General features: G+C 40.2%; 2 protein-coding genes across 37 annotated transcripts in view; one reads left to right on the top strand and one right to left on the bottom strand.

Annotated features, from left to right (window-relative positions):
• The window catches only part of RSU1 (Ras suppressor protein 1), an 883,461-nt gene that overhangs the window by 547,568 nt on the left and 308,021 nt on the right, over positions 1 to 27,872 (bottom strand). The window lies entirely within an intron of this gene.
• Positions 1 to 27,872, top strand: part of PTER (phosphotriesterase related) — a 71,456-nt gene that overhangs the window by 26,048 nt on the left and 17,536 nt on the right. For all 3 annotated transcript variants that reach the window (XM_021064040.2, XM_084978842.1, NM_001244248.1), the window contains 2 exon segments: positions 12,704 to 13,181; positions 15,191 to 15,456. In XM_021064040.2, coding sequence (XP_020919699.1) covers positions 12,750 to 13,181; positions 15,191 to 15,456 — 698 coding nt within the window. In that variant the 5' untranslated portion in view covers positions 12,704 to 12,749.

The raw sequence follows: 27,872 nt of genomic DNA, 5'->3' as shown, positions 1-27,872 counted from the left end.
GAAAATAACATTAAATTATAACAAAAAAATTAACTATCTTTACCACTTCTACCTCTCAAAGAAACACATTTTAGTATTTCTAGTTAAGCTCTACATATATATATAGCTATTTACACTCTCCATAAATGTACCGTTTTGTAATTTCTTTCACATAAGAGCATTTCCTTTTTTTTTCTTCTTTTTATGGCTTCATCTGAGGCATATGGAAGTTCCCAGTCTAGGGGTCAAATTGGAGCTGCAGCTGCTGGCCTACACCACAGCTACAGCAATGCTGGATCTGAGCTACATCAGCAACCTACAGCACAGCTTGTGGCAACACCAGATCCTTAACCCACTGAGAGAGGCCAGGAATTAAACCTGCATCCTCACAGACCCCATGTCAGGTTCTTAACCTGCTAAGCCACAACAGGAGCACTTTCTTGTATCCCTAAATATTCTTTGAAAATATAACTTTGGAGTTCCTGTTGTGGCACAGCAGAAACAAATCTGACTAGGAACCGTGAGGTTGTACATTCGATCCCTGGCCTCACTTAGTGGGTTAAGGATCCGGCATTGCCATGAGCTGTGGTGTAGATCACAAACATGGCTGGGATCTGATGTTTCTGTGGCTGTGGTGTAGACCAGCAGCTGTAGCTCCAGTTGGACTCCTAGCCTGAGAGCCTCCATATGCTGTGGGTGTGGCTCTAAATGGCAAAAAAAAAAAAAAAAAAAGAGAAAGTAAGAAAATATAACTTGAATGTTTGCATAATGTTCTATCATATAGGTAATCAGTCCTATATCATTATTTTGGTCACTATTCTAAACGATGCCATAAAGATATCTTTGTACGTAAGTATTTTTACAGGTATCTAAATATTTCCTTAAGACATATCCCCTGCAGCCCCTGGCCTTTTAAAACTCTAGCTACATATTGCTAATTTACTTTTCAGAAAATGTATGTCACCAGGTTCACTATGATATTATTCATCTTTCACAAACCAATCAGGGAATAAACCAGGTTTGTTCTAACCATCTTCCAAGTGATGCTTTCTATTGGATCCCCAACAATGTGACCACTTTCGCTAACTTTTGGGACCAAGTTGAGCTGCCATTTAGAATGAAAGGCTTTTCTTTTTTTCTGGGAGTGGGAAGCTAAGATTTCTATCTATGAAAAACTCCAAATGGTTGTGTTTCCCATGTTGCAAATGTAAGTTCCTTAAATTCGTTATACATTGTAAATGCTTTTTATTATTAAGCACTGTTCACATAAAATTGAAATCAAGCTCCCCTCTCAGCCACCATGTTTCAGAGCTTATCTGGCAGCAGTAATTCCAAATAAATATCTTTGTTATTTGATATTTGGACATTTGGACAGCTATGTGAAATTTGGACAGTTTTCCATTATGTTGTATCCACTGGAAATTATTTTTTAAAAATACATCATGCTTGAGGTTTAGTTGGTAGGCTTGAGAATTTGATGTACAGAGCCACTGCTCTCTTCATTTCTCACTAAGAAGGCATAATCTAAACTAGACTGTGACATTTGCTTGTATATATAAGAAAAAGTAATTATTTGTGGATATTTTAATCCACCGGGATTTGGAGTATAATTCTACATATGACGTGCCCTTTCCACTTGCAAACTTCAACCAAAGTTGGGGGGGGGGGGATTTTAATCTTATTGGAATTACAGAATTATAGTAAATTTTCCTTTATTCATTTTACGATGAAACTTTTTGCTCTTTCACCCATTCTTTAAGGCATAAACAGGTAACTTTCTATTCAGTTCAGTTTCATAGGTGCAAACCAAATGCTAGATACTATGTAAGCATAGGGGATAAAAGAAAGATCTCCCCTTTTCCCTCCTAGACAGACAGACAGACACACACACACACACACACACACACACACACACACACACACACACTCACAGGGAGATAAATCCCTTAGTAGATCAATTTAGCACATTGTGACATTGGCTGGGATGTACTTTTGAATTTCATTCTACCATATGTTCACATTGAGGGAGTGCCATTCCCTGCCATTACCAAGTTGCTCAGATAAACCAAATCTATGCATTAATGAACTGACCATTCAAAAACGAGTTCCTGTTCAAGCATTCCTATTTCCTTAATCCTAATTTCTGTTCCTCCCTAGCATCTGAGTATCTTTTTTTTTTCTTTTATGGATGTACCTGCAGCACATGAAAGTTCCCAGACTAGGAATCAAATTGGAGTTGCAACTGAGACCTACGCCACAGCTACAACAATGTGGGATCCGAGCCACATCTGAGACCTATGCCACAGCTTGAGGCAACACCAGATCTTTAACCTACTGAGTGAGGCCAGGGATGGAACCTGCATCCTCACAGATACTGCGTCAGGTTCTTAACCTGCTGAGCCACAATGGGAACTCCTGAGTATCTTTTTCTTCATCTCTGCTGACTGCTGTAACTAGTCATGAATATCAAGGAATGTGATGCAAATAGATTGCAAAGTTAAAATTGAAAAAAAAATGTTAAAGATGCAATTTGTCATGAAGTTGAGGAAAGTGATATTGGAGAAGTACTGCAATACATACAAACCCCAAATGAAGATGTGGCAGAATTAAAGCTTTAAGAATCCATGAGAGAAATCAGCATGGATAGTATCATAATCAGTGCTTCAAAAGAGGATACTCAGAATAAAACTGGTTAATAGAGGACCTTGGCAAAAAAATGATAAAGTCTTCAGAAATAGTTTTGCAAAAGTAACCAAAAGTCTGGTAAAGGATGTCACATCAGCTAATTCTGTCATAAAAACTGTACACCCTCCCCCCCAAAATTCAACATTCGATTAATTTTTTGTTCTAGGAATTAGGACATATTTATGACTTACTTCTATAATATGTTATTTTTCTAATTTCAAATCTTTTTTTCTTTTTCTTTTTCTTTTTTATGGATGCACCTGTGGTATATGGAAGTGAAACTGACAGCACTAATGGCTTGAACCTAGCCAGAACACACAGATTGGGACTTGAACCCACGGTTTTAAATTAGAATCACTCACCCTGTGTCTGGACTCACTGAGGTTCAGGTTCTTCATGTCTCCGCACAGAAGGAATTCAGCAAGAGACAAAGTGATAGGATAGGATGCTTGTGAGAAACGCAAGAGGGCAGGCACAGAAGCTCTGCCCTGAGGATCTGGTGGGCTACAGTTTTAACATCCAAGGGGAATGGGGGTTGGAAAAGCCGGCCTCTTCCTTTCTGGGAGTAGCAGCTCCTCCTTGGTATCTGGTAAGGTGTGTGTTCAAATCCGCAGAAGGGCGGTCCTCAAACTCTTGCCCTTGGTCTGAATCTGAATGCAGGTCTCATCCCATCCCCCACCCAACGACCTGAGGAAATTCTCAAGGCTCCACTAATGAAGCAAGCCTGCCTTGGGCTGATGGTTTTCTTGAGCAATTTCTTAACTTACAGTGATCTTCCAATGACCCCTATGTTTCCCTCGTTAAATATAGTCCTTTATCGGGACTTCGGCAACTGCCTGTGCCTACTCCATCCCTATCAGAAGTTCCCAGGCTAGGGGTCAAATAGGGGCTGCAGCTGCAGGCCTAAGCCACGTCCATCGCAACACCAGATCCAAGCTGCATCTGCAACCTATGCCAAGCTTGCGGCAACACCAGATCCTTAACCCACTAAGGAAGGCCAGAGATCAAATCCGCATCCTCAAGGACACTATGTTGGTTTCTTAACCGGCTGAGCATCAACAGGAACCCCCTAATTTGAAATCTTAATTAAATCCTCTACATAGGACTTACTATTGAATGTTGTTCTACGCATATCTTGGTTACCCATTGCTGTGTAGCACTCCCCCCCCCAAAAAAAAAATACAGATTTCAAACAACCATTTTATTATCTCTGATAATTCTATGCATTGACCAGACTCTGCTGGGTTGGCTGTGGCTGGGCCTTCAGCCATGTGGGATCTTGCCTGCATTAGAATGTTCAAGATGGTACCTTCCCAGGGATGGATGTGAGGCTGAGCTCAGTGGAGACAATGCAGTGACTAGGGGACCCTCCCACTATCTATGTAATCTCAGTCTCTCCTTCTCCATGTGAAAGGGGAGCTAGATTTTTTACATGGCAGCTCAAGATTTCCCAAAGCACGAAAGCAGAAGCTCCTTCCAAAACTTTGGGTCCCAAACTGACATAGCATCACTTCGGGCACATTCTGTTGGTTAAAGCCAGCCACAGGCTAGCTCAGGTTCAGCCTAGAAAGAGGTGGCACCAGGATATGAAGACTAGAAGGCAGAGTTGACTGAAAGCCATCCACAGAGACCAGCTCACACACTGTATGACGTGCCTTCATTTAAAAAGGCATTTCCAGTACCAGTTATCCACGGATAACGAGGACCTCTCGTAGCTGTCATCACTTAAGTGGGTCATTTCCCAAAGCCTGATGAGTTATGATATCAACCGCAACAGTCAATCTGCTGCTAACAATCATGGGCCTCCATTGAAGGAATTCCTTTCTAAGCAAATCAGAGCCTCTGATTCACCAGCCTCAACCCCCTATTGTTAGCTTTTTATAAGAACAAGTTTAGGTACATTTGCATAAGGGTACTCACTTCAAAGTTTGGTGAATAATAATACTTTAGAACATTCCTATGGTCATTTTTAATTTAGGTAATGCTTTTCAGTATCCTCTTATTTGCTTTTTTGTTCCAAATCTTATGCAGTAGATCAGGTAGATTATTACTGTAATTTTCAACTGAGGAAACCAACTCTTTGTAAGGTTTTAAATTTCCTACAATTACACAGGTAGGAAACAGGAGAACCAGAAAACTTCAAGTTCAGGGTTCTTCCAAAAAGCCCATCCCTCCTAGCCTCCTGGAGAATTTCTGTATTAAGCTTAGATGTATCTGAAACCAAAATTCATTCATTCTTTCTTTCTCTCTCCATGTATGTATGTATTCGCATGCATATATATGTATATTTTAAGAAACATTCTTAAAGTACAGCCTTCACAGTTAATGAATGAAATTGATATTTAATGAATAAAATTCATTCATTCTCTCTTATTGATGCAAGAAAGATGGTACCAGAATCCAGATTCTTATTCACGGAGGTGGAAGAATGAACTCCGCGAACACACAGGCAGCAAGCAAGCAAAGTTTTTATTAAAGGAAAGCAGATAGCTCCCAGAGTTGCTGGGAGGGGGGAGAAGAGCCCCTTTCTCTTGCGTGGGGTTCAAAAAGATGTGGTTTTCTCTCATTGGTCTTATTCTATTACCTATATCAGTCCTTGTCCAATACAGTTTTGGGGGTTGGAAATGTCCTGAAAGTTCTATGGGGTTTTTTTGGCCCTTTTCTTTTACCATTCCTCTCATTCTTCTTTTACCAGTTGAGGAGTGGGCTAGAGATTCGCATTTTCTATAGTAAACAAAGTCTGTGGGGAATGAGCATTTCTTTATAAAACAAGGCCTGTGGAAATGTTAGTCCCAGGAGCCCTTAAGCCACAAATGTTCATCAATGGCCATATCAAAGAATGCCTCAAAGCCCATGCTCCTACACTAACTACCTGAGTTAATATTCTGCCTCATTATTATTATGTATAGGTATGTATTGTGCATATGTATATAACATACACATTTTAAAAACTATTCTTAAAGTACAGCTTTCATTGATAATGATCTACAGAAAGCCAATAACATCCCTTTCAAGTTAAAGGATATCACAGAAGCATGGATGTCATCTAGAAGTCATCTGGTCCAACCCCTTCATATCACAGATGGCAAACGGGCTCAGAGTATTACGTGATTTGCCAAATCACACAGCTAGGAGTTCCCGCTGTGGCTCAGTGGGTTAAGAGCCTGAATGGAATGGTTTGGGTCAATGCGGAGGTCCAGGTTCCATCCACAGCCCAGCGCAGTGGGTGTTGCTGCAGCTGCAGTGTAGGTTGCAGCTACAGCTCAGATTCAGTGCCTGGCCCAGGAACTTCCAGATGCCGTGGGTGTGGCCATTAAAAAAAAATCACAGAGCTATTTAGTAGAAGAGCCAAGCACTTTGACTCTGCCTCTACCATTCTTCCAACTAAATCAAGCCTCTTCCAGCCATTCTTCCAATGAACTTGTGTGAGGAATGTAGATATTTTATAGTCAAGACATTAATTTGATTTACCAGGAATTAAAAGAGTAACACAAATTTTAAGATTCCTAATGACTCAATACACTTAAGGACCAGCTGTGCAATTTGCTCAAAATATTGTTGTTTCCAGGAGACCAACCTATTGCTAGGAATCCATAGAAGAAGAAAAAAAAAGAAGACCTCTATAATAAGCTGAGAACTAACTTCACCTCAGAGAGTTCTTTAATAGAAAAAGAAGTTATACTATTGTATCCAGTAACTACTGTATCCAGTAACTTGCTAAGACTGGATGTTAGCAACAAATATTCTCACAGCACTGAGTATGGACTGAGTATGGAAGGGCTAAGGTGAGCTAAGATCTTGGTTTTTCAAATGAAGACAAATATGAAGGTCAGTTCAGTTCTGCAGACAGCATTTTGCCAACACTGTGCAACTATTGCTTATGTTACAACACTAAGTGCTGCGTTATTGCAATATTGCATTTTGACTCGAGTAGAGGTACCGTTTTTCCCTGTCTCCATCCTTCTCTGCCACATCCTTCCTTTCTCCCTTTCTTTTATTGAGGAGAAAACATTTTCACGTTGTTGACTAAATAAGTACCAGATTCAAAACCCCCACAGTACTATTTACCAAAGCCATAATATGTGTGATTTGAAGGGTGGACCAGTTGGCTGATCTGACTCAAGGAGCCTCCATTCCTTCAGTCAAGAAGCCTGATCTGATTTCTGAGTTTAATAACCATTAAATGACTTGAGCTATCCGTTTAGATGAACTGTTCACAGGAGCAGAGGTTGGGGAAGAGCTGGGCTGACCTGGAGGACAGCACCTTTCCCAAGCACAGCTGCCTGGGACCGCATTTTTCTAGGAATGTTACTCCCTGGGTACATCTCTGTCGTCATCTTCATATCTGTTGTTTGAAATTTAGAAATTCCACAGGTGTGTCTCTCTTAACTTGCTTCATCAAATAGGAAGAAAAAAAAAAAAGCTTAGGGATGAAAGCCCATCATTTCCTCTGACTTCCAGATACAAGTTGCTCATTAATTTATGTCACAGTGTTGTTTGATTTGTTTTGACTAATTTTTTGGCCACAGCATGTGGACGTTCCCAGGCCAGGGATCGAACCCGTGCCGCAGCAGCAACCCAAGCCAATGTAATGACAGCACATGACTCTTAACCCACTGCAGCACGAGGACACTCCTCACCGTTTGAAGACCTTGCTGGGTCCCATCAATTCTCTGCATATACAGGTGTTTGGATATCTTTCTCTTTAATCCGGCTATTGATTTGGGGACCATATTTCTGTGACAGGTTACCAGTCTCCACTCAGCGGAGCCATTTAACCATAACTGTGTGGCCAGGTAGACCTGTGAGGTTTGCAAAGAGAGATTCCTTGTGTCACAGTTGTTCAGCCACCAGACCAATGCTGGTTGAGAGGAGGCATGTCAAAGGCTTGAATCTGTGCATGATGTAGGTATTCAGACAAGCTTTAAAAGTATTATACAGTGTTTAAAATATTTTAGTCCCAAATCAAATGTCAGCTTTAAGTGCTGTGTTTATGGAGTACCACGGTTCTGCATGATGTAACCCATAAAAAAAGAGAAGTGCCCACACATTTCCATCAGACAGCGCCTTTTTTCCAAGGAGCCCATTTACTTGGAGGATGCTTTTATAGCACCAGCAAGTCCACTTGGAAACTCCCATCTGCTGTACTTCTTACTGTTCTGCTGTCTCACCACCTCCCCTGCGTCATCTCAGACTAAGCCACCACTGGATGTTATCCAAATTCTAGCAACACCCGCTGGTCTCTGTAGGCACACTGGCTCCTCTCTGTTCCTTCTCCACACGGTTGCCAGGTTACTCTCATCATATCTTCTCCTGCATAAACCTTTGAAATGCTTTCCCATTTTTTTTTTTTACCAGGTAGGGTTTGATTAGGGAAAGGAAACAACTATCAGTGAAATGGACCAAGGGATTTATTATAGAGCTTAGAATTTACACAGTTGTTGAAGAGGTGAAGTGAAAATCAATTCACCAAACATCAACCTGCCAATTTGACCAATGCTTTAAAAATTGTAAACTGAGTCTCTCCAGCCTGGTCTGAGACTTGGTCCAGCAGATGCCAGGGCAGGAAGAGGGCTTATGTCTATGAAATAGGACTACGAAATTATAGTTAAGGCAATCCCATTCATCCACAGGTAAAATATTCAGAGTTCTAGAAGTCATACTCTTTGAAATGTGAAATGTAGTTCAAATGAATATTCACCCTAGGTAGACAGAAAAATCTTAGGCATCATGGCAAGCATAAAATAGCTATGGCAAAATTTCAGTGAAACGCAACTAAAATTGCTCCCAAACTACCTACTCCACCAGCCCACTGCAATAATTCAGCCGATTTCCCATATATTTTATAAGGGTTCATTTATGCATATGTTTTAAAAAAAGACCAATCCTATATATTGTCTCTGGTTTCCAGCTCAGTGGGGTCATGCTGTTCTCTGATTCTGTTCCTCTTTTTTTTTTTTTTTCTTTAAAGTTCTATGTTCTTGGATGAGAGCCTGGCTGGGTAGAGTAAGTCAGAAAGAGAAAGACAAATACCATATGATATCACTTATATGTGGGATCTAAAATAGGGCACAAATGAAGCGATCTACAGAACAGAAACAGACTCACAGACAAGGAGAACAGACTTGTGGTTGCCAAGGGGAGGGGGAGGGTGTGGGAGGGAATGGAATGGATTGGGAGTTTGGGGTTGGTAGATGCAACCTATTACATTTAGAATGGAAAAGCAATGAGGTCCTACTGTGCAGCACAGGGAACTATAGCCAGTCTTTTGGGACAGAACATGACCGAAGATAGTATGAGAAAAAGAATGTATATATGTGTATGACTGGGTCACTATACTGTGCAGCAGAAACTGGCACAATATTGTAAATCAACTATACTTTAATAAAAAATAAAAAAGTTATAGGTTCTTTTTTTGGGGGGGGGGTTCCATATCCATTGGAATTGGAAGAGCAGCTCCCTTTGACCAGGCTGTAAGAGTAATTGCAGGCCATCCTCAGTCTCTCTGATGGCTCGCATTTCATGTGTCAAGTACAACTAAGCTTGTGGCAAATATGTTTCTAGCTCTGGCAGAGCCTTTTCCCACTACCTTCTGGGCATGTAACATGCGGCGCTAAAGCTTCCCATGGATGTTCTGTAAAATGCCTGGACTCCTTTTTGCGCTGGGGGTTACTTCTGCCTGCGCTGATGTGCACTGTCGTTTCGGGGGTCCACCAGTGACCTCTGTGTCATGGGCACGCTCTCTATGGTGGAAGGCCAGTAATAGCCCCTTGCCTATTGACTGAGAAGAGAACAAGTTGCAGGCTGAATAAAGATCCAAAAAGAATTAGTTCTCTTGCTGCCCAGGAACTATGAAATCTATCTGCACATTTTACCCCACTAAAAGATTCTAGCTTAGAGTGGTATTGGCTATCCTTTGCTCTTTAATCTTTTCTTATCCCTAACCCTAACCCTAACCCTAACCCTAGCCTGAGACCAGGAAGTTTCAGGGCCAGGAGAACCCACATTACAATAGTGACAATGCCAGCTCCTTAACCCACCAAGCCACCAGGGAACTCCTAATTTTATCTTATGTTTTCAGTGCGGCTAACATTGTGTGTGCTCATAGGAAGCACCAACTAGTTCTGCCTGAGAGTGCTAGAGGAATTTCCCAGAGGAGTTAACATTTCTTAAGTGATTTTTTTTTTCATGAAGACTCACAGCTTGTGAACTTGAAATTTACCGACATTGCTCTTTCAAATCTCTATCAATGAGATATGCAGTTTGGTACTTTTCTAGTAAAAGCGATGGTGTCTTAACAGTTCAGCCAAGTGTCTGGTCCTCGGTGACTCTCCAGGAACACATCAGTAAGATCATCAGCCAGAAGGAAGGAACAAACGAACCCATATGAAATATTGAGTCTATTATTAATGGTACTTTGATTTAATCAACTGAAGGAATGAACATTTTCCCTGCTCTCAGTAACAAGGAATAAGGCATTGAACTGTGAGTTCCTAGACACCATCAATAGAAAATACTGCCCTCTGTAGTGACTGGCAGCTACACAGTGACTCTCTAAAGAGGTGTCATCTTCTTTCATTATGGCTGCAGAGTGAAATATTTAGCTGTTGGAAGCTGGCTTGCAGAAGAGCATTCTCAAGCAAAAATTAATGGCCATGCTAGCCACAAGTCCTTAAGTTCTTGTCAAACAGTCTAAATCAATCAATCATTTATGCATGGAAGGCCAATATATATCAAACACCTGCTTTCCAGATAATTGCAGTGGCTTGATGTAAAGTGGCCCGTAACTCAGTATTCCTCTTTCTCCTCTTTCCTTTCTGTCTTGTCTTAGGTATGCCCTATACCCATTACAAATTTATCTTATATCCACTGGTTCCTCCAAATGATTGCTTCCCTAATCCAACACTTCCTCTGAAAAGAAGTAACCCAGGAAATATATAATAGTTTTTAGAACCAGAATAACAAAGTTACTATTACTTGAAGGTGTGTGCTAGGTGCCAGTCACTTTAACAGATATTAAATTACATACTTAATTTAAGTCTTGCAACAGCCTATGCAATATACATTGTTCTAATTTACAGATGAGAAAACTGAGGCTCAGAAAGTTACCAAAGGCCTTCAAAGGGATGTGGGGGGAGAATGGTTTCAGAATGTCTTTTTTTTTTTTCTTTTTTTTTTTTTTGGCAGTTCTTAATCCCTTTTTTCAATTAAATATAGTTGATTTACAATGTCATGCCAATTTCTGCCATACAGCATAGTGGTCCTGTTATGTGTGTACATGTACATACGTGTGTGTATGTATATATATTTATACACACATTCCCTTTCTTATATTCCATCAGGGTCTATTCCCAAGAGAGTGGATATAGTTCCCTGTGCTGTACAGTAGGACCTCATTGCTTATCCATTCTTTTCCTTTTTTTTTTTTGGTCTTTTTAGGGCCGCACCCATAGCACGTGGAGGTTCCCAGGCTAGGAATCCAATCAGAGCTACAGCTACCAGCCTATGCCACAGCCATATCCAAACTGCGCCTGCGACCTACACCACAGCTCATGGCAACGCCAGATCCTTAACCCCCTGAGCCAGGCCAGGGATCAAACCCAAAACCTCATGGTTCCTAGTCGGATTCGTTTCCGCTGCAGAAGCTTTCTAAATGTAATAATTTGCATCTACTAACCCCCAAATCCCAGTTCCTCCCACTCCCTCCCTACCCTCCTTGGCAACTACAAGTCTGTTCTCTATGTCTGTGAGTTCGCTTATGTTTTGTAGTGGAAGGTGTTTTAAAGGAATAATCTGAGAGCTTTCAACGACACAGTCTTTTACTCGGTTCCCAGCCCATTTTTTTCCGCCGTCCTCTGGATGTCTCTCCCTGGTCCAGAACACTGTCTTTGGCCCTGGTTTTGCTCTTGACCATGTTAAGTGTTTGTCTTCACGACTTTTAAGTGTGGCCTCTTTTCTTTCCAAGTGGAATTCCTTCCTTTAGGAAATGAAAAGCACTGGAATTGGGGTCCTTGCTGTCACTGATAGAAACTTGGTGAATACTTCATTCCAATTGTTACAAATGAAAGTAAACAGAGGACTCTTGAGAAGCAACAGATTTCAGTTTCAGTAAATCTCAGTCGCATTCATGACGACTAAGAATTTTTTTTTTAAGTATATTTTTGAAGCAGACTTCTGACTGGGGGCCTTAGACAAAATGAAACATCTAGAGTGGAGAGGTCTGTTTTTGTGTCTTCATTATTAAGCTTAAGTGTGCTCTTTCCCATTGGTTTTTATTTTATTTTATTGGAGTATAGTTGACTAAGCATGTTGTATTAGTTTCAGGGATGCAGCAAAGTGAATCAGTCATACATATAAATTTATCTGAACTTTTTCCCCATATAGGTTATTAAAAGTATTGAGTAGATTTTCCTGTCTCCAGTTTTTTTTGGGGGGGTGGGGCAGGGGGGATAATCTGCGAAATCATCATAGAGATTCTGCCTTATTCTGCTTTTTATCTCCAATTCCCACATCGTGGGCTTTCAACAGAAATTTGTTCACTTGGCTAGTGAATGAGTCAGGGAATGATCGGTATATTTCATTTAGCCGAACCATGACACATGAAGCAGTTCTGATACATGGCCACTTTTGATCCAACTTATTGATTATGAAGAGGTTTTTTTAATGGAGATGATTGTTGAATTAGCCAAGGAAGCATAGCTCTGACTAATGAGATAAAATTAAGCACAAGAAAAATGTGCACTGAATTTTGAGAAATATTTCCAGGAGATGAGTTTGGGATTAAATCAGGCAGAGCAATCCCAGTGGAAGTGGCTGGGGGATATTTAACACCATGCGTGTCACCGAGAGCTGCAGTGAACTTAAACAATTTACAAGCGACAGACTCTGACTTTGGCAGGATGATAAGTGAGATCATATCTCTAGTCTCATTGATTCTCTCTCTGACTCCGGTATACGTTCCCAGCCTCACAGCCCCTATGGACAGAATTTATGTGTGTGTTCAAATTTCTGATTGTAGTTTTCTTTTTTCTCCCCCTAGCCCCCAGAAAACCCTTTTTTGAGAGCATCTCCTGGCACCATCGGAAATGTCTTCCATAAGTGGGAAAGTCCAAACTGTTTTGGGTCCTGTGGAGCCCAGCCAGCTGGGCCGCACGCTGACCCATGAACATCTGACAATGACCTTTGACTGTTCTTACTACCCACCTCCTCCAAGCCACGAAGTGATCTCCAAGGAACCCATCCGAATGAAGAATTTATTCTGGATCCAGAAAAACCCTTATTCCCATAAAGAGAATCTGCAGTTGAATCAGGAGACAGAAGCCATCAAGGAAGAACTGTTGGATTTTAAAGCCAATGGCGGGGGGGCTTTGGTGGAAAATACAACCACTGGGATCAGCCGAGACGTGCAGACGTTGAAGCGGCTTGCGGAAGAGACAGGCGTGCAAATCATATCCGGAGCTGGGTTTTACGTGGATGCAACTCACTCTTCGGAGACCAGAGCCATGTCAGTGGAGCAGGTAAAAAGCCCTCAGCTCTTGGGCCATGTTTGCCTATGCAAATTCAGAAGAGTCAGAACTTCAGACCTTGGATTATCCCCACGTGCCATTCACATTTGGAAATGTCTCTGGCTCAGAGGCACCCTATAGACATGTGTTAGCTGGCCAAGGCATCTGTCAGTGGGGCCTAAATTCAGAACCTTTCACAGAGGAAAGGTTCAGAAAGAAAAAGTATCCAGGAAGGAGAGCTGAACGCCTGGGTCACCAAACACCCCAACGCATTCATACGTAGGTTCATGAGTATCGTATCCATGCTCAGCAGTGGTGGCACAGTCTGCTCGGTTTTCCAGTCTCAGCTCCGGTTATGCAACCTCAATTTTCTTTCTGGATTTTATAATAACCAGCAATAAAAATTCACTGTAGGGGGAAACTTGGCAGGCAGAGTCTTGGCACATGTTGCAAAGATGTTTCCTTCTCCTTCTACAAAACAGGAGGAGTAGAAGAAAATCCATTTTCCTGTTTTTGTCATGATACGATCTTAAGCAAGCATAGGCAGAAGGAAAAGTCAATCTCTCAGGGACAGCAAGAAAGAATGAGCCACAGAGCTTTTCTGTAAGTGTATGTGCTCTCTTTCGGTAGATACATAGTGTATACGTTTGTATGTGTTTACACCTATGTATAAGTAGGTGTATATATAGGTATAAACACATGTATGTATTTATATGTATATATTCATAGGTGTCTTCCATTGCCTGTATCATAGCCATAGCATGTCAGCTGCAGTCTTTGCAAGGAAGCAGTTAATCTCTAAAATGCTTTATATTTCAAAATTTTATCTGCATTTTTCCCCAATCAGGCCTTTCCCTTTTTATACATTTACATTATATGAAGGCTGTCATGGTATCAGAGTTTACACATTCTTCTAACCACCCTTAGTACTAAATATAAATAGGAGCCCAAAATGTCATCTTAGTATTACATGCTGCAATTCTGCTTTGTTGTTTAGGGTAAAGGATCATGAACTAGGGAGAATTAAAGAATTGATATAGCTGCACAGCCGACATAGATTCCAAGGCAGTCTCTTTACATTCTAGATACCTCTTGGGTTAAATTATAGATTTTTATCTCAGTGAATGACTGTAGAATGAATGTTCTCTCATTAAGTTTCTTTCTTTCCTGCAGTTTCCGAAAGCCATGAATTTCTTGTTAAATAATCACAGTAAGAGACCATTCAATCTTTGATGTAGAGTAACTTGTTGAATTTAAGATTTCATCAGTAAAATGCCTTTCTTATTGACCAACATTTTTTTTTTATTTTATTGGAGTATAGTTGACTTAACAACGTTGTACTAGTTTCAGGTGTACAGCAAAGTGAATCAGTTATACATAGACATATGTATATCCATTCTTTTTCCCATATAGGTTATTACAAACTACTGAGTAGATTTCCCTTTGCTACATAGTAGGTCTCTATTAATTACCCATTCCACATACAGTGGTATGTATTTGTCATTCCCATCCTCCTAATATATCCCCCCACCCAGAGTTTCCCCTATGGTAACCATAAGTTTGATCTTGAAATCTGTTTGTGTCTGTTGTATAAATAAGTCCCTATGTATCACCTTTTATTAGAGTCCATGCATAAGTGATATCATATGATATCTGTCTTTCTCTGTCTGACTTACTTCACCTAGAATGATAATCTCTAGGTCCACCCACGTTGTGCAAACGGCACTATTTGATTCTTTCTTATAGCTGAGTAACATTCCACTGTATGTATGTACCACATCTTCTTTATCCGTTCTTCCATCAGTGGACATTTAGGTTGCTTCCATGTTTTGGCTATTGTAAATAGTGCTGCAATGAACCCTGGGGTTCGAATTCTCTCACTGACCAATACGCATTGAATGAATGTTGAATACATGTTTAAAAGAATGAGTGATTCGGTGAATAAATGCATCCTCTTACCGCGGTGACTCTATGTTGCAAAAATGCACAGTCCGTACATTTTCATCCTCACTCTTCCTTAGCTGACTAATGTCCTCGTTAATGAAATTCTCCACGGAGCTGATGGAACCAGTATCAAGTGTGGCGTTATTGGAGAAATCGGTTGCTCCTGGCCTCTGACTGAGAGTGAAAGAAAGGTTCTACAGGCAACAGCTCATGCCCAGGTTCAGCTTGGCTGTCCTGTGATTATTCATCCAGGGAGAAATCCAAGTGCCCCATTTCAGATTATCCGAGTGTTGCAAGAAGCGGGCGCGGACATCTCCAAAACAGTCATGTCGCACCTTGACAGGTAAGCAGAGCATCTACAAATTAGTGCAAACCATCCCTTGATTGATGGGTGATCAGATAAATAAAATCAGCAGATCAGTGAAATCCTAGAGAAAATTCCTAACTACCTGGAAGACAGTATTTATAAAGTCTTACCATAGACATTAACAAGAGTCAGTGATGTCATTTGTGTGTCCCTATTTGGGGTCAGACGGTATCCTCGGTATTTTGCACCAGTCATCTCTTTTAATTCACTTAATACTGCATAACCCTTCCTGGTAGGTGTCACTGCTTTGTCGCAGGGTCTAATATCACAGTAGCTGCCAATTCCACATGCTCAGTATTTTCTGGTGGTTACAGTGATACATTTATCTGCAAATATAAAGGGACGGGAAAGTGAATGGTTTCACCTTCAGAAGAAAAACACGTATATAAATGCTTTTGCTCTTGTGACTGGTGGATTGAATCATCTGAATTTTGGAAAATGCAATGCTAAAAAAATAAGAGTAGCAGGTCTATTATTTAGTGATGTGATGTCTTAGTTTCTTATAGCTACTGTAACAAATAAGAAAGTCTGAGGCTTCAAACAACAGAAGTGTATTCTCTAATAGTTCTCGAGGCCAGAGGTTTGAAGTCAAAGTGTTGGCAGGACTGCACTTCCTCTAAGCATCTACAGGAGGAACCTTCCGGGCTTATTCTGCTGCCTGGCTGATCCAGCATTCCTTGGCTTGTAGCTGTGTAACTTCAATTTCCGTTCTGTTTTCCCATAGTTTTCTCCTGCTTTAACTATCCGTGTCTCCTCTTTTCTTTCTTTCTTTTTTTATTTATCAAAGTATAGCTGATTTACAGTGTTGTGTCAATTTCTCCTGTATAGCATAATGACCGAGTCATACATATGTCTACATTCTCTTTCTCATACCATCTTCCATCATGTTCTACCCCAAGAGATTAAACATAGTTCCTTGTGCTATATAGTAGGACCCCACTGCTTATCCATTTCAAATGTAATAGTTTGCATCTACTAATCCCAAACTCCCTGTCCACCCCACTTCCTCCCCCGACTCCCCCCGACTCCCTGTAACTACAAGTCTGCTCTTCCTGTCCATGATCTGTTTCTGTTTTGTAGGTAGGATCACTTGTGCCATATTTCAGATTCCCCACATGAGCGATATCTATGGTATTTATCTTTCTCCTTCTGACTTACTTCACTCAGTATGAGAGTCTCTAGTTGCATCCATGTTGCTGCAAATGGCATTATTTGGTCCTTTTTGATGGCTGAGTAGAATTCCATTGTATATCTGTACCACATCTTCTTAATCCATTCTTCTGTCAATGGATATTTGGATTGTTTCCTTGTCTTAGCTATTGTGAATAGTGCTGCTATGAACATAGGGGTGTGTGTATCTTTTTGAATGAAAGTTTTGTCTGGATACATGCTCAGGAGCAAGACTGCTGGATCATATGGTAGTTCTATATTTAGTTTTTGAGGAACTTCCATACTGTTTTCCATAGCAATTGTACAAATTTACATTCCCACCAACAGTGTAGGAAGGTTCCCTTTTCTCCACACACTCACCAGCATTTGTTATTTGTTGACCAGTGTGAGGTGGTACCTCACTGTAGTTTTGATTTGCATTTCTCCAATAATCCCCTTTTGTTTCTTATGAGGACACTTGTCATTAGATTTAGTGCCCACCCAGATCACCCAGAATAATCTCATCTCAAGATCTAAAATTCATTATATCTGCACCGACCCTTTTCCTGAATCACCTTCAGAGATTCAGAGGGTTGAAACATGGATATATCTTTTGGGGGTCCACCGCTCAACCCCTTCACATTATATTAGATGTGCAGAGGTCAGCAAAATAATTGACTATATAGGGGTTCCCTTGTGGTGGAACAGGTTAAGGTTCCAGCACTGTCACTGCAGCAGCTCCAGTTGCTGCTGTGATAATGGGTTTGATCCCTGGCCCTGGCTAGCTTCTACATCCTGTGGGCACAACCCCAAAAAAATGACTATATAAAAAGGCATTGGCTGTGGTTAATTTTATAAAGATGCCTAACAACGTTGCAAAGGCTAGACACTGGCCTTTAGATTAAATTGATTAAGGAATTAACGCAGGATCAACCAGACAAATAATACATTATAATTACTTTTATCTTGCAAAGTGGAATGAAGCCATATTAGCAGACTGATAAATCCAATCATCAGACCTGACAGTCTGCTATCTAATAAACTAACGATCCTACAGAACATATTGATAAAATGTTTCATCTTAATAAAAATATTGTAAAGTCCTGTGCAGAAAAAAATAAAATAGGTTACTATCGTGGCAGAACAGAGATGCCAGTGTTAATGGGGAAACTGAAGGGCTAGATAAAGGCAATTGTCCTGGCAGCTGGGGTGGCATTAAAATCAATACTTGGCTGTCTTCAGGAATCTTCTGGTCATACTGATAAAAGAGATCAGGTGCTTCGGGATACTGGTCATAAAGGTGGTGCATCACAGTGTGAAGAATAGATTCTTATTTGCTGCTTTTTTAGGGCTGCAACTGTGGTGGCACATGGAAGTTCCCAGGCTAGGGGTTGAATTGGAGCTGCAGTCACAGGCCTATGTCACAGCCACAGCCACAGCAACACTGGATCTAAGCTGCATCTGCAACCTGCACCACAGCTGATGGCTATGCCAGATCCTTAACCCACTGAGTGAGGCCAGGGATCGAACCCACAACCTCACAGAGACAGCATTGGGTCCTTAACCTGCTGAGCCACCATAAGAACACCTTTTTTTTTTTTTTTTTTGTCTTTGTGCCTTTTTCTAGGGCTGCTCCCACGGCATATGGAGGTTCCCAGGCTAGGGGTCCAATCTGAGCTGTTGCTACCAACCTACTCCAGAGCCACAGCAATGTGGGATCCGAGCCGTGTCTGCAACCTACAGCACAGCTCATGGCAACCCGGATCCTTAACCCACTGAGCAAGGCCAGGGATCAAACCCACAACCTCATCGTTCCTAGTCAGATTCATTAACCACTGAGCCACAAGGGGAACTCCCTTAATGCTTTTAAATTTTGCTTCTACCATTTGCTATGCGATCCTGGGTGGCCTCATTTGAATTTAATGTATTTTATAATGTTCTTTTATACTATATGGAATATATGTAACACATTTAATCAATAAGAATGATTTTTAATACTCTTTAAACAGTGTAAAGTATATGACATACAAAAAATATAGATGATACATATTTAAAAATTTTTAAATATTCATTAGGTTCCTGAAAACATTGCCTCCTGCTGTTATTATATAAATGCTCTCTGTACATACATTAGACTACAGTTGTTAGTCATGTTATTCAAATAAGTCTATATCCCTAGTGATTTTTTGACTCTTCGATCTATTGGTTACAATGGGAAGTATGTTAAAATCCCTCAGTGGATTTTTAGTTTCTGATTGTACATATTTCAACTTTTGCTTCATATATTTTGAAGCTATATTATCACATGCATACAAATTATTATATCTTCCTGATAAAGCATATACTGAGTTGCTTTATCTTGCTTTATCTTGTAGTGAATACTAGTGTTTTTGTTTTAAAAGCTGTTTTATCTGAAGTTAACATGATTATACCAGTCTTTGTGTGTTTGTCTTTATAATTTAGATGTGTCATAGAAAAAACATATAGCTGAGCTATTCTCTTTTTTAACACAGAAAATTCAGTTTATTTACATTGACTACATTTACTGATACATTTATTTCAGTTTTGCTTCTTATAGTTATTGTTACAATTTCTTGATTTTTTTTTCACTAATAGGGTATTTATTTATACCCTATTAGTGGTTATAATAGGAAATTTAACATGTACACGTAACCCATCAAATTAAAAAAACTAAAATATAGTAAATATCTTCACCATCCTTCCTAGTAATACAAGGACTTCAGGGCCCTCTGGCCTCAGTTATTCACCATCATAAGTTCTATGCTATTTTTTCCAGGATGTGGGGTCTGCTTGATTTATTTTTAATCCCAATGATTAGACATTATTATGACAAAATATATAAATGGTCAGTGTATGTTTAGATTAACTTTTCTGTTTGCTTATTTTCCTTGCTTATCATTTCCTCTCATAGCTCATAATTATCCTTGAATTATTATTATTTTTCTCAGGTACATCATTTTGAGTTCCTTTAGTGATGTTTGGGTTTGATAACAAATGCTTAGACTTCATGTCTCTGAAAATGGCTTTATTCCTTCACTCATAAGAGTTCATTTACTAGAACAGATAATTTATAACAATCAGAACAGATAATTCTATTTAGATGTCATTCTTTCTAAACCCTTTAAAGATATTCCATTTTCAGCTGACACGTAGTGTTGCTCTTATATCACCTCATCCTAACTGCGCTTCCTTTGCAGTAATCTGTCTTTTCTTTTTTTAATTTTTTTATTATAGTTGATCTACAAAGTTCTGTCAATTTCTGTTGTACAGCAGAGTGACCCATGTCTTTTCTTTCTGACTACTTTTAGCATCTCTGTCTCTGGTATTCTGTATTTTCCCTATGACCTAACCTCAGTATGAATTTCTTTTTTATTTTGTATGTTTGGAATTCCTGGATAGGATATTCTTCATTGTTTCTAGAAAATCTCAGCAATTATCTCTTCAAATATTCTTCATCCATATTTCCTTATTATTTGCATCATAAACTCTATGTTGATACCTGTAAGATCTTATTAACTGTCCTTCATATTTCCATCCATTTGCATCTTTGAACTATAATTTCTTCCATTCTATCTTCCTATTTACTACTTCTCTCTCCAGAGGAATCAGTCAGCTGCTTAGCCTATCAATTTGGTTTACAATATTAACAATTATAGCTTTATCTAAATTTTATTTAAGTTCTATTTGGTTACTTTTCTTGGTTAGTTTGCTAATTTCTTTTTCCTTCAACATATTTTCAGCTCCATCTTTAAAAAACATTAAGCATACAATGTTAACTTTTTAATTAATAAATCTAATTTCCACTGTCTTTCTACTCTGATTTTATAGTTTGTTAGTTCTTCTGGCCATTGATTATTTCTTTGTAAAAAGTTACTATTATCTTAGATTCCTTGAATGTTATTATGAGTCCTAGGCTGGAGGTTTTTCCCTGGTTTTTTGTTTGCTTTGTTCTTTTTTTTTTTTTTTTTTTCCCCTGGATGCACCTACAGCATACAGAAGTTCCCAGGCCAGGGATCAAACCCACCCCACAGCAGTGACCCAAGCCACAGTGGTGGCAATGCCAGATCCTTAACCTGCTGAGCAAGCCACTAGAGAATTCCAGCTTTGTTTCTTGCAGGCAGTTAGGAGGCATTACCAATCTGGCAGTACTTTAAATTTTTAAAGATTAAAAACAAATTTTTTTTATTATAGTAAAATACAATACCACAAAATTTACCATCTTAACCATTTTGAAGTGTCAAATTTGGTCATGTTCAGTACATTCATATTGTGTGCAGCGAACCTCAAGAATACTTTTCATCTTGCAAAGCTAAAACTATACCCATGCTCATGCTCGGGACCCCTGGCCCATGGCAACCATCGTTCTGTTGTCTGTCTCTATGAATGTGACTGCTACGGGTGCCTAATACAAGTGGAATCATACCACATTTGTCTATTTGTGACTGTTAAAATTTTTTGAGGGGTTTAGAACCCCATAGGTGCTGTGAATTCTCGCCCCAGACTCAGTGAACACAGCCTAGTGGTTATAGATTCTCACAGGAGACTGTTTGCCAACTGCCCCCTTCCACCAGAAGACAAGACTGAGGAAAACATATAATCCCCAAAGACTCCTTCTGTGGGCCAGGGTTTTACTGAGTCCACCCACATGGGTGTTGTTTTTGGTCATGCCAGTGGCGTATGGAAGCTCACCGAGCAGGGACCAAACCCACACCACAGCAGTGGCCCAAGCCACTGCAGTGACAGTGTTGGATCTTTAACCCACTGAGCCACAAAGGAAATTCTACCTGGGTGTCATTTTGGGGTGAGACAAGTATTTGCGAGTACTCGTGCCTGCTATTTCTCTTCCACCCTATTCAGCCCAGCACTTATTCACTTGGCCCTTAAAAAACCCCAGGCATAAAAATAAACCAAAAAACAAAATAAAACAAAACTAAACTAAAAAGTAAGCAGAAGACCTGAACAGACATTTTTCAAAGAAGACATACAAATGGCAAGAAGGCACATGAAAAGATGTTCAATAAGTTAATCATCAGAGAAATGCAAATTAATATCACAATGAGATAGCACCTCACAGCTGTCAGAATGGCTATCCTCAAAAAGGACACAGATAGCAAGTGTTGGTGAGGATGCAGCGAAAAGGGAACTCTTGTACACTGTTGGAGTATAAGTGGTGCAGCCACGTGGAAAACAGTAGAGAGGTTTCTCAACAAACTAAAAATAGAACTGATATGTGACCCAGTAATTCTACTCCTGGGTATATATCCTAAAAAAACAAAAATACTAATTCAAAAAGATACATGCATCCCAAAGTTCACTGCAGCATTATTTACAATTGCCAAGATATGGAAGCAACCTAAATGTCCATCAGTAGATGAATGGTTAAAAATGCATAAAGGTGTACACACACACACACACACACACACGCACACACAATGGACTACTACTCAGCCATAATGAATTAAATTATGCCATTTGTAGCAACATAGATTAATTTGGAAGGTATTTTGCTAAGTGAAATAGAGAAAGACAAATACTGTATGATATCACTTATATGTGGAATGTAAAAAATTCAGCAAACTAGTGAATATGACAAAGAAACAGACTCGCAAATAGAGAACTAGTGATTATCCACAGGGAGAGGGAAGGGGAAGGGACAAGATAGCTGAAAGGGATTAAGAGATACAAACTACTGTATATAAAATAAATAAGCTACAAGGGTCTACTGTACAGCACAGGGGATGTAGTCAATATTTCACAATAACTATAAATGGAATATTGCCTTTAAAAATTGTGGATCGCCAGGTTATAACCAGAGACTTATATGATATTATCAACTGAATTTTTTTTTTAAATGGGCAAAATGCAGCTCTAGGCCAACCCTTACTCCTCATTTTCTCTGCTCTCTCTTTTGTTTCTGCCCCCTGAGGCAAGTCCTTTACTTTCCTACCAGCTTAGCCAGGCATTCAATAATAGGATACTTTGACCCCTTTCATCTTATTCATTATTTTACATGTACTATGCTGGGAAGATTTCCTGTGAATGTTTAGCCTGCCCAACTGCTTGCAATGGCTTATGATAATTCTTTTTTTTTTTTTTTTTTTTTTTTTGTCTTTTTGCCATTTCTTGGGCCGCTTCTGCGGCATATGGAGGTTCCCAGGCTAGGGGTCGAATCGGAGCTGTAGCCACCAGCCTACGCCAGAGCCACAGCAACGCGGGATCCGAGCCACGTCTACAACCTACACCACAGCTCACCGCAACGCCGGATCGTTAACCCACTGAGCAAGGGCAGGGATCGAACCCGCAACCTCATGGTTCCTAGTCGGACTCGTTAACCACTTCGCCACGACGGGAACTCCCTGATAATTCTTAAAGAAGAATCTTTCTAACTCCATTTGTATGTAGACAGCCATGTAAGTAAGTTAAAAAATGGTGCTTGGCATTAACAGAACATAGGCTTTCATTGGAAATTGTGAAATAAACCCTAACTCTGAGAACAGCAACACTCCCCTGCTCATAAACTCAAACTATGTATGTATATGTGTGTATGTGTATATATACATATACATACATACATACACATGTTAATTTCTTACTCATAAAATCAAACAACACATATAGATACACATATATGTATACATACATATGTTATGTGTATTTTCTTTCAAGTGATAAAGCCACATTATCTGATTTTCGTTGGCTGCCATTTCAATGTCTCCTTTTAAAACTGCCCAGGATGGAATGGAAAGCTTGACCTGATAGCAGACAGACTCAGAGCATCCTAGAAAATCCTGAGACCAACTCTAGAACAGCCACCCATTCTGCACCAAATTAGGGATTACTCAGGATTGTAATACCTGAGAAAGAAATACTATACCTAGAAGTACGAATGTTTTAAAAAACAGGCAACTAAGGGAAAGGACTTTAGAAAAAGGAGTGTGGGAGTTCCCATCATGGTTCAGTGGAAACGAATCCGACTAGCATCCATGAGATCGTGGGTTCCATCCCTGGCCTTGCTCAGTGGGTTAAGGATCCAGCATTGCCCTGATCTGCAGTGTAGGCCAGATCCAGCGTTGCTGTGGCTGTGGTATAGACCAGCAGCTGGAGCTCCGATTCAACCTCTAGCCTGGGAACCTCCACGTGCAACCAACAAACAACCCTAAACAGCAAAAAAAAAAAAAAATTAAATTAAATATATTTTTTTAAAGAAAAATGAGTGTTTGGAAAAACCAACTGAATAAAGTAACAGCAAAAAAAAAAAAAAAATCAGGGAGGGAGATGTACGCAATTTTAGCTTTTTGATGTGAGTGTTCACAGCAAGACAGTTGCCAGGCTGACGTTTGACTAGGTCAGCCTTTCACAGACTCTCTGAGGTCCGCTGAGCTGCACACGCAATCTGATCTGTACTGAAAGGGCAAGGACTTCAGCTTCTATAATGGGGACAACTCACAAAAGAGCATGTATTTCATGCGACAAAATGCACAGACAACACACACAAAAAGAAGAGTGTCCTGGAAACAAAACCTCCAGGAAAAGAACAACAACAGACATTTTCTGTCACAAAGGAGAAGGTTAGGAACCCACAGGCTTTTGTGACTACGGGTAGCAAGTTAAGATGCTGGCTCTGCCCTGTGGCCCTTTTGAGGACAGGGGGCTTTCTAGCAGGACTGACGTCCAGCCTTGACTGCCTATCAAATTGTCCATTCATCCCCTTAGAGGTGTTCTCTCATTTGACAATACAAAAGAAAACAGTCCAGGGTGTCCACAATCCATTGAAGCAATTAAATATTTTTGAAAGTATATACATCTTCACTAGTATTCATAACATAAGGCATCTTACCTTAAAATACATGCACACATGCTCACCCATACACACACACACACATCAAACAACAAAGCTGCTATTTGCCTACCCAAAAGAAGCAGGTGGGACCCTGAGAGGGAAGAGTTAATGAATGGCCCTCACCTTAGGACATCTCTGAACCACACTGTTGTCACCTGACCATTTGTGACCTGCTTAAGGTCATTTGACTGGAGATAGCAGCCTGACAAGATAAATCTGCTTCTGTGTCTAGGCCCTCCCCTAACCATCTGTTCTCTTTAAGAAACACAGGCCTGTGGAGGTGTCCGTAGACTGCAGTGGATGGGACCCCAGGGAACACAGGTAGGGAGTTGCTCCTGACAGTTTATAGCCACCCAAAGTCAACATTTGTCAGAAAATAAGCCCAGCCCTGCCATCTTCCCACTGGGGCTTTTCACCCACAAAGGCTTTATGCCTTTGAATCACAGATGATAACTTTACTACCTGTTAGAACTCCATCCACATTTTCAGGTGGCCTATAGGCACAGTACTGCCCCTGGCCCCTGGTCTAATACATGGAGAGTCTTTTTCCCATTGGCCTCCAATTTTTCCCATTGGTCCATTTTATCTGCAATGGACTTTAGAGTAGCTGTAGGTATTTTTCTAACAACAAAACTCTTTCATCGCCAAGGAAAGTTGGGTAGAACAAAGTGGCTGGAAGGTATTGGGGTACCGACCATTTACACATGAAACTTTGAGCCCCTGAGTGGGCAACAGACAGGTGCTGTGCCTCATCTTTTTTCTGCTCGGTTATCTGTTTAACAAACCAAGGGGCTTTGATGGAAATCCAGGGCGTAGAGTTTGATTGGGGGCATGGTGACAATTAACTACAGGAACATAGCACTTCTCTCTTTGAAAAATTCTCCCTGTGGAAAGGTAAAAAAATTTGACCCAAGGGTTTCTAAAAGAGAAGGCAGAGCTCAGGGGATGGGCCAACCACACATTTTAGCATCTTTACTGCTGATTATTCATGCCAAGTTTGCCCAACTCGTTAAAAGATACAGTATTGATACATTTTTTCATGCTTCTAATTAGATGAAGTAAATGGAAAATCACTTCATTTACTCATTCATTCAACAAATATTTATTGAATACCTAATTACCATATACCAGACCCTAGGCTGCAGCAGGGAGCAAGACCTATTTTCTGCCTTCAAAATGATCACTTAATTATAACTATAGTGACTTAAAAAGTTGTCTTTCTAAAGCCACCAAAAAAAATCATCTGGTATCCTTGGAACTATACACTTTTAATTCCTATGAATACTAGTGAACTAATAATGTAATCATTCAAAAACAATTGCAGGCAAAGGTATGACAAACTTAAATTGACCAAAATATTTTTTTATATACTTAAAGAGTATGGTAGTACTTCTTAGAAAGAAAAAAAAAGAACAATTGGAATGTTTTGAAACCTGAAATTGTTTATAATATTTGGAGTCCTGTGCGTACGGTGCTGTATTTCTTAGCAGTTTGTTGCTAGGATTGTGTGTGTGCAAGCATGATGTGCAAAATGTACAGAATGAGTTGCACTGTATAGTATCTACTTTATACGCAATATGTATAATAAGGACAATTTATTTAGTCATGTTGGCTCAGATCCAACTAACGAGTGAGAAATTAAAGAAATTAATTCAGGCAACAAAATAAGAGCCTGATAAGCACAAAAGAGCTTTTAAAAGTGAATATTTATGAAAAACGCTGCCCCTTTTCTATTTCCTAACGTCTGACATTTCTTCTGTTACTACTATGGCAGATGATAGGAAAATACAAGAAAAATTAGATGCTTTTAAACATGACATCATGCAAAAATAAATAAAAATAAATAAATAAAAATGGAGTTCCAGGTTAAGGATCTGGCATTGTCACTGCAGTGGCTTATATCACTGCTGTGATGCAGGTTCGATCCCTCACCAGGGAGCTTCCACATGCCACATGCATGACCAAAGCTTTTTTTGTCTTTTTTAGGGTCACATTCAAGGCATATGGAAGTTCCCCGGCTAGTATTCAAATTGGAGCTGTAGCTGCCAGCCTACAGCACAGCCAAGGCAACACTAGGTCTGAGCCATATCTGTGACCTATGCCACAGCAGATCCTTAACCCACTAAGTAAGGCCAGGGATTGATCACACATCCTCATGGATACTAGTCAGGTTCTTAGCCCACTAGCCACAATGGGAACTCTCTCCCCCAAATTTTTTTTGTCTTTTTTGAGGCTGCACCCATAGCATACGGAGGTTCCCAGGCTAGGGGCTGAATCAGAGCTGTAGCTGCCGGCCTACACCACAGCCACAGCAACACAGGATCCAAGCTGCATCTGTGACCTACACCACAGCAACACAGGATCCGAGCTGCATCTGTGACCTACACCACAGCTCATAGCAATGCCAGTTCCTTAATCCACTGAGCGAGGCAGGGATCAAACCCACGGCCTCATGGATACTGGTCAGGTTCATTAACCACTGAGCCACAACAGGAACTCCCCAAAGAAATTTTTTAAAATAAAATAAACATGTTGTTACAGCCACTGGTATAGATTTGGGTAGGAGTGTAGCTCAATTTTACATAAAAATCTACATTGGTTTACAGATGGCACTCACTGACATAGAAACACAAACCTTGAACGCATTTCAGTGTGACGTGAGGCAGCATTGGCCGTAGCTATTCTTTCATGAACGCCATGCACATTCTATGCCTGCATGGGGTAGTGGAGCGAGGGGTGGGGCTGGGGTTACGCTGTCTGATTCTATGTCTACATCAGCTCTGCTTGCTGAGTGACCTTGAGCAAGTTGCTTAAGCCTCCGACTCTTGCTCATCGGTCAAAAGGAGTTGAGAAAAATTATTTTTAACCCTTAAAGTGTTAGGCAAATCCCACTTCCCATTATTATTTATCATGGGTTTCCTTTCATTGCAAGACCTATTTTAAAAGAAGTCAAAAATCCAGATAAATATTGGACAAACGAGATGGAGCAAAACTACTTAATATACCCGAAAGTGCCGGATAAAATGCAATTAAGCTATGTTGGCAATTGTTCTGTGTTGAGTGTCCCAATTGCAGTCGTTAACAGAGACACATGGGCAGACCAGCCCAATGTCAGGGCAAATGAAAGCACGGGTCTAATATTCTCTCTAATACATTATACCCACCCAAACCTTCCACGAGTAATTTTTTTCTTCTAAAGCTATTTTTCATGACTCTGACACCATTCCCATGAAATGTGACATTTTAACAAATAGGATTGCCATGTCTATGAGATTTATCTTCACTCTCCTCAATACCATCATTTCTTGAACTGTGCATCGCCTTACAGGAAAAACGCCACCTCTTTTGTGCTCTGTGGCAGCTGGAAAGTTCATATGGTAAA

The sequence above is a fragment of the Sus scrofa genome, chromosome 10 (genome assembly GCF_054392235.1).
Source record: "Sus scrofa isolate SSC_HxYL_T2T_F1_AM1 chromosome 10, Sscrofa_HxYL_maternal_Yorkshire_Landrace_v2.0, whole genome shotgun sequence".
NCBI classification, from domain to species: Eukaryota; Metazoa; Chordata; class Mammalia; order Artiodactyla; family Suidae; genus Sus; species Sus scrofa.
This window is presented reverse-complemented; position numbering and strand designations above follow the sequence as displayed.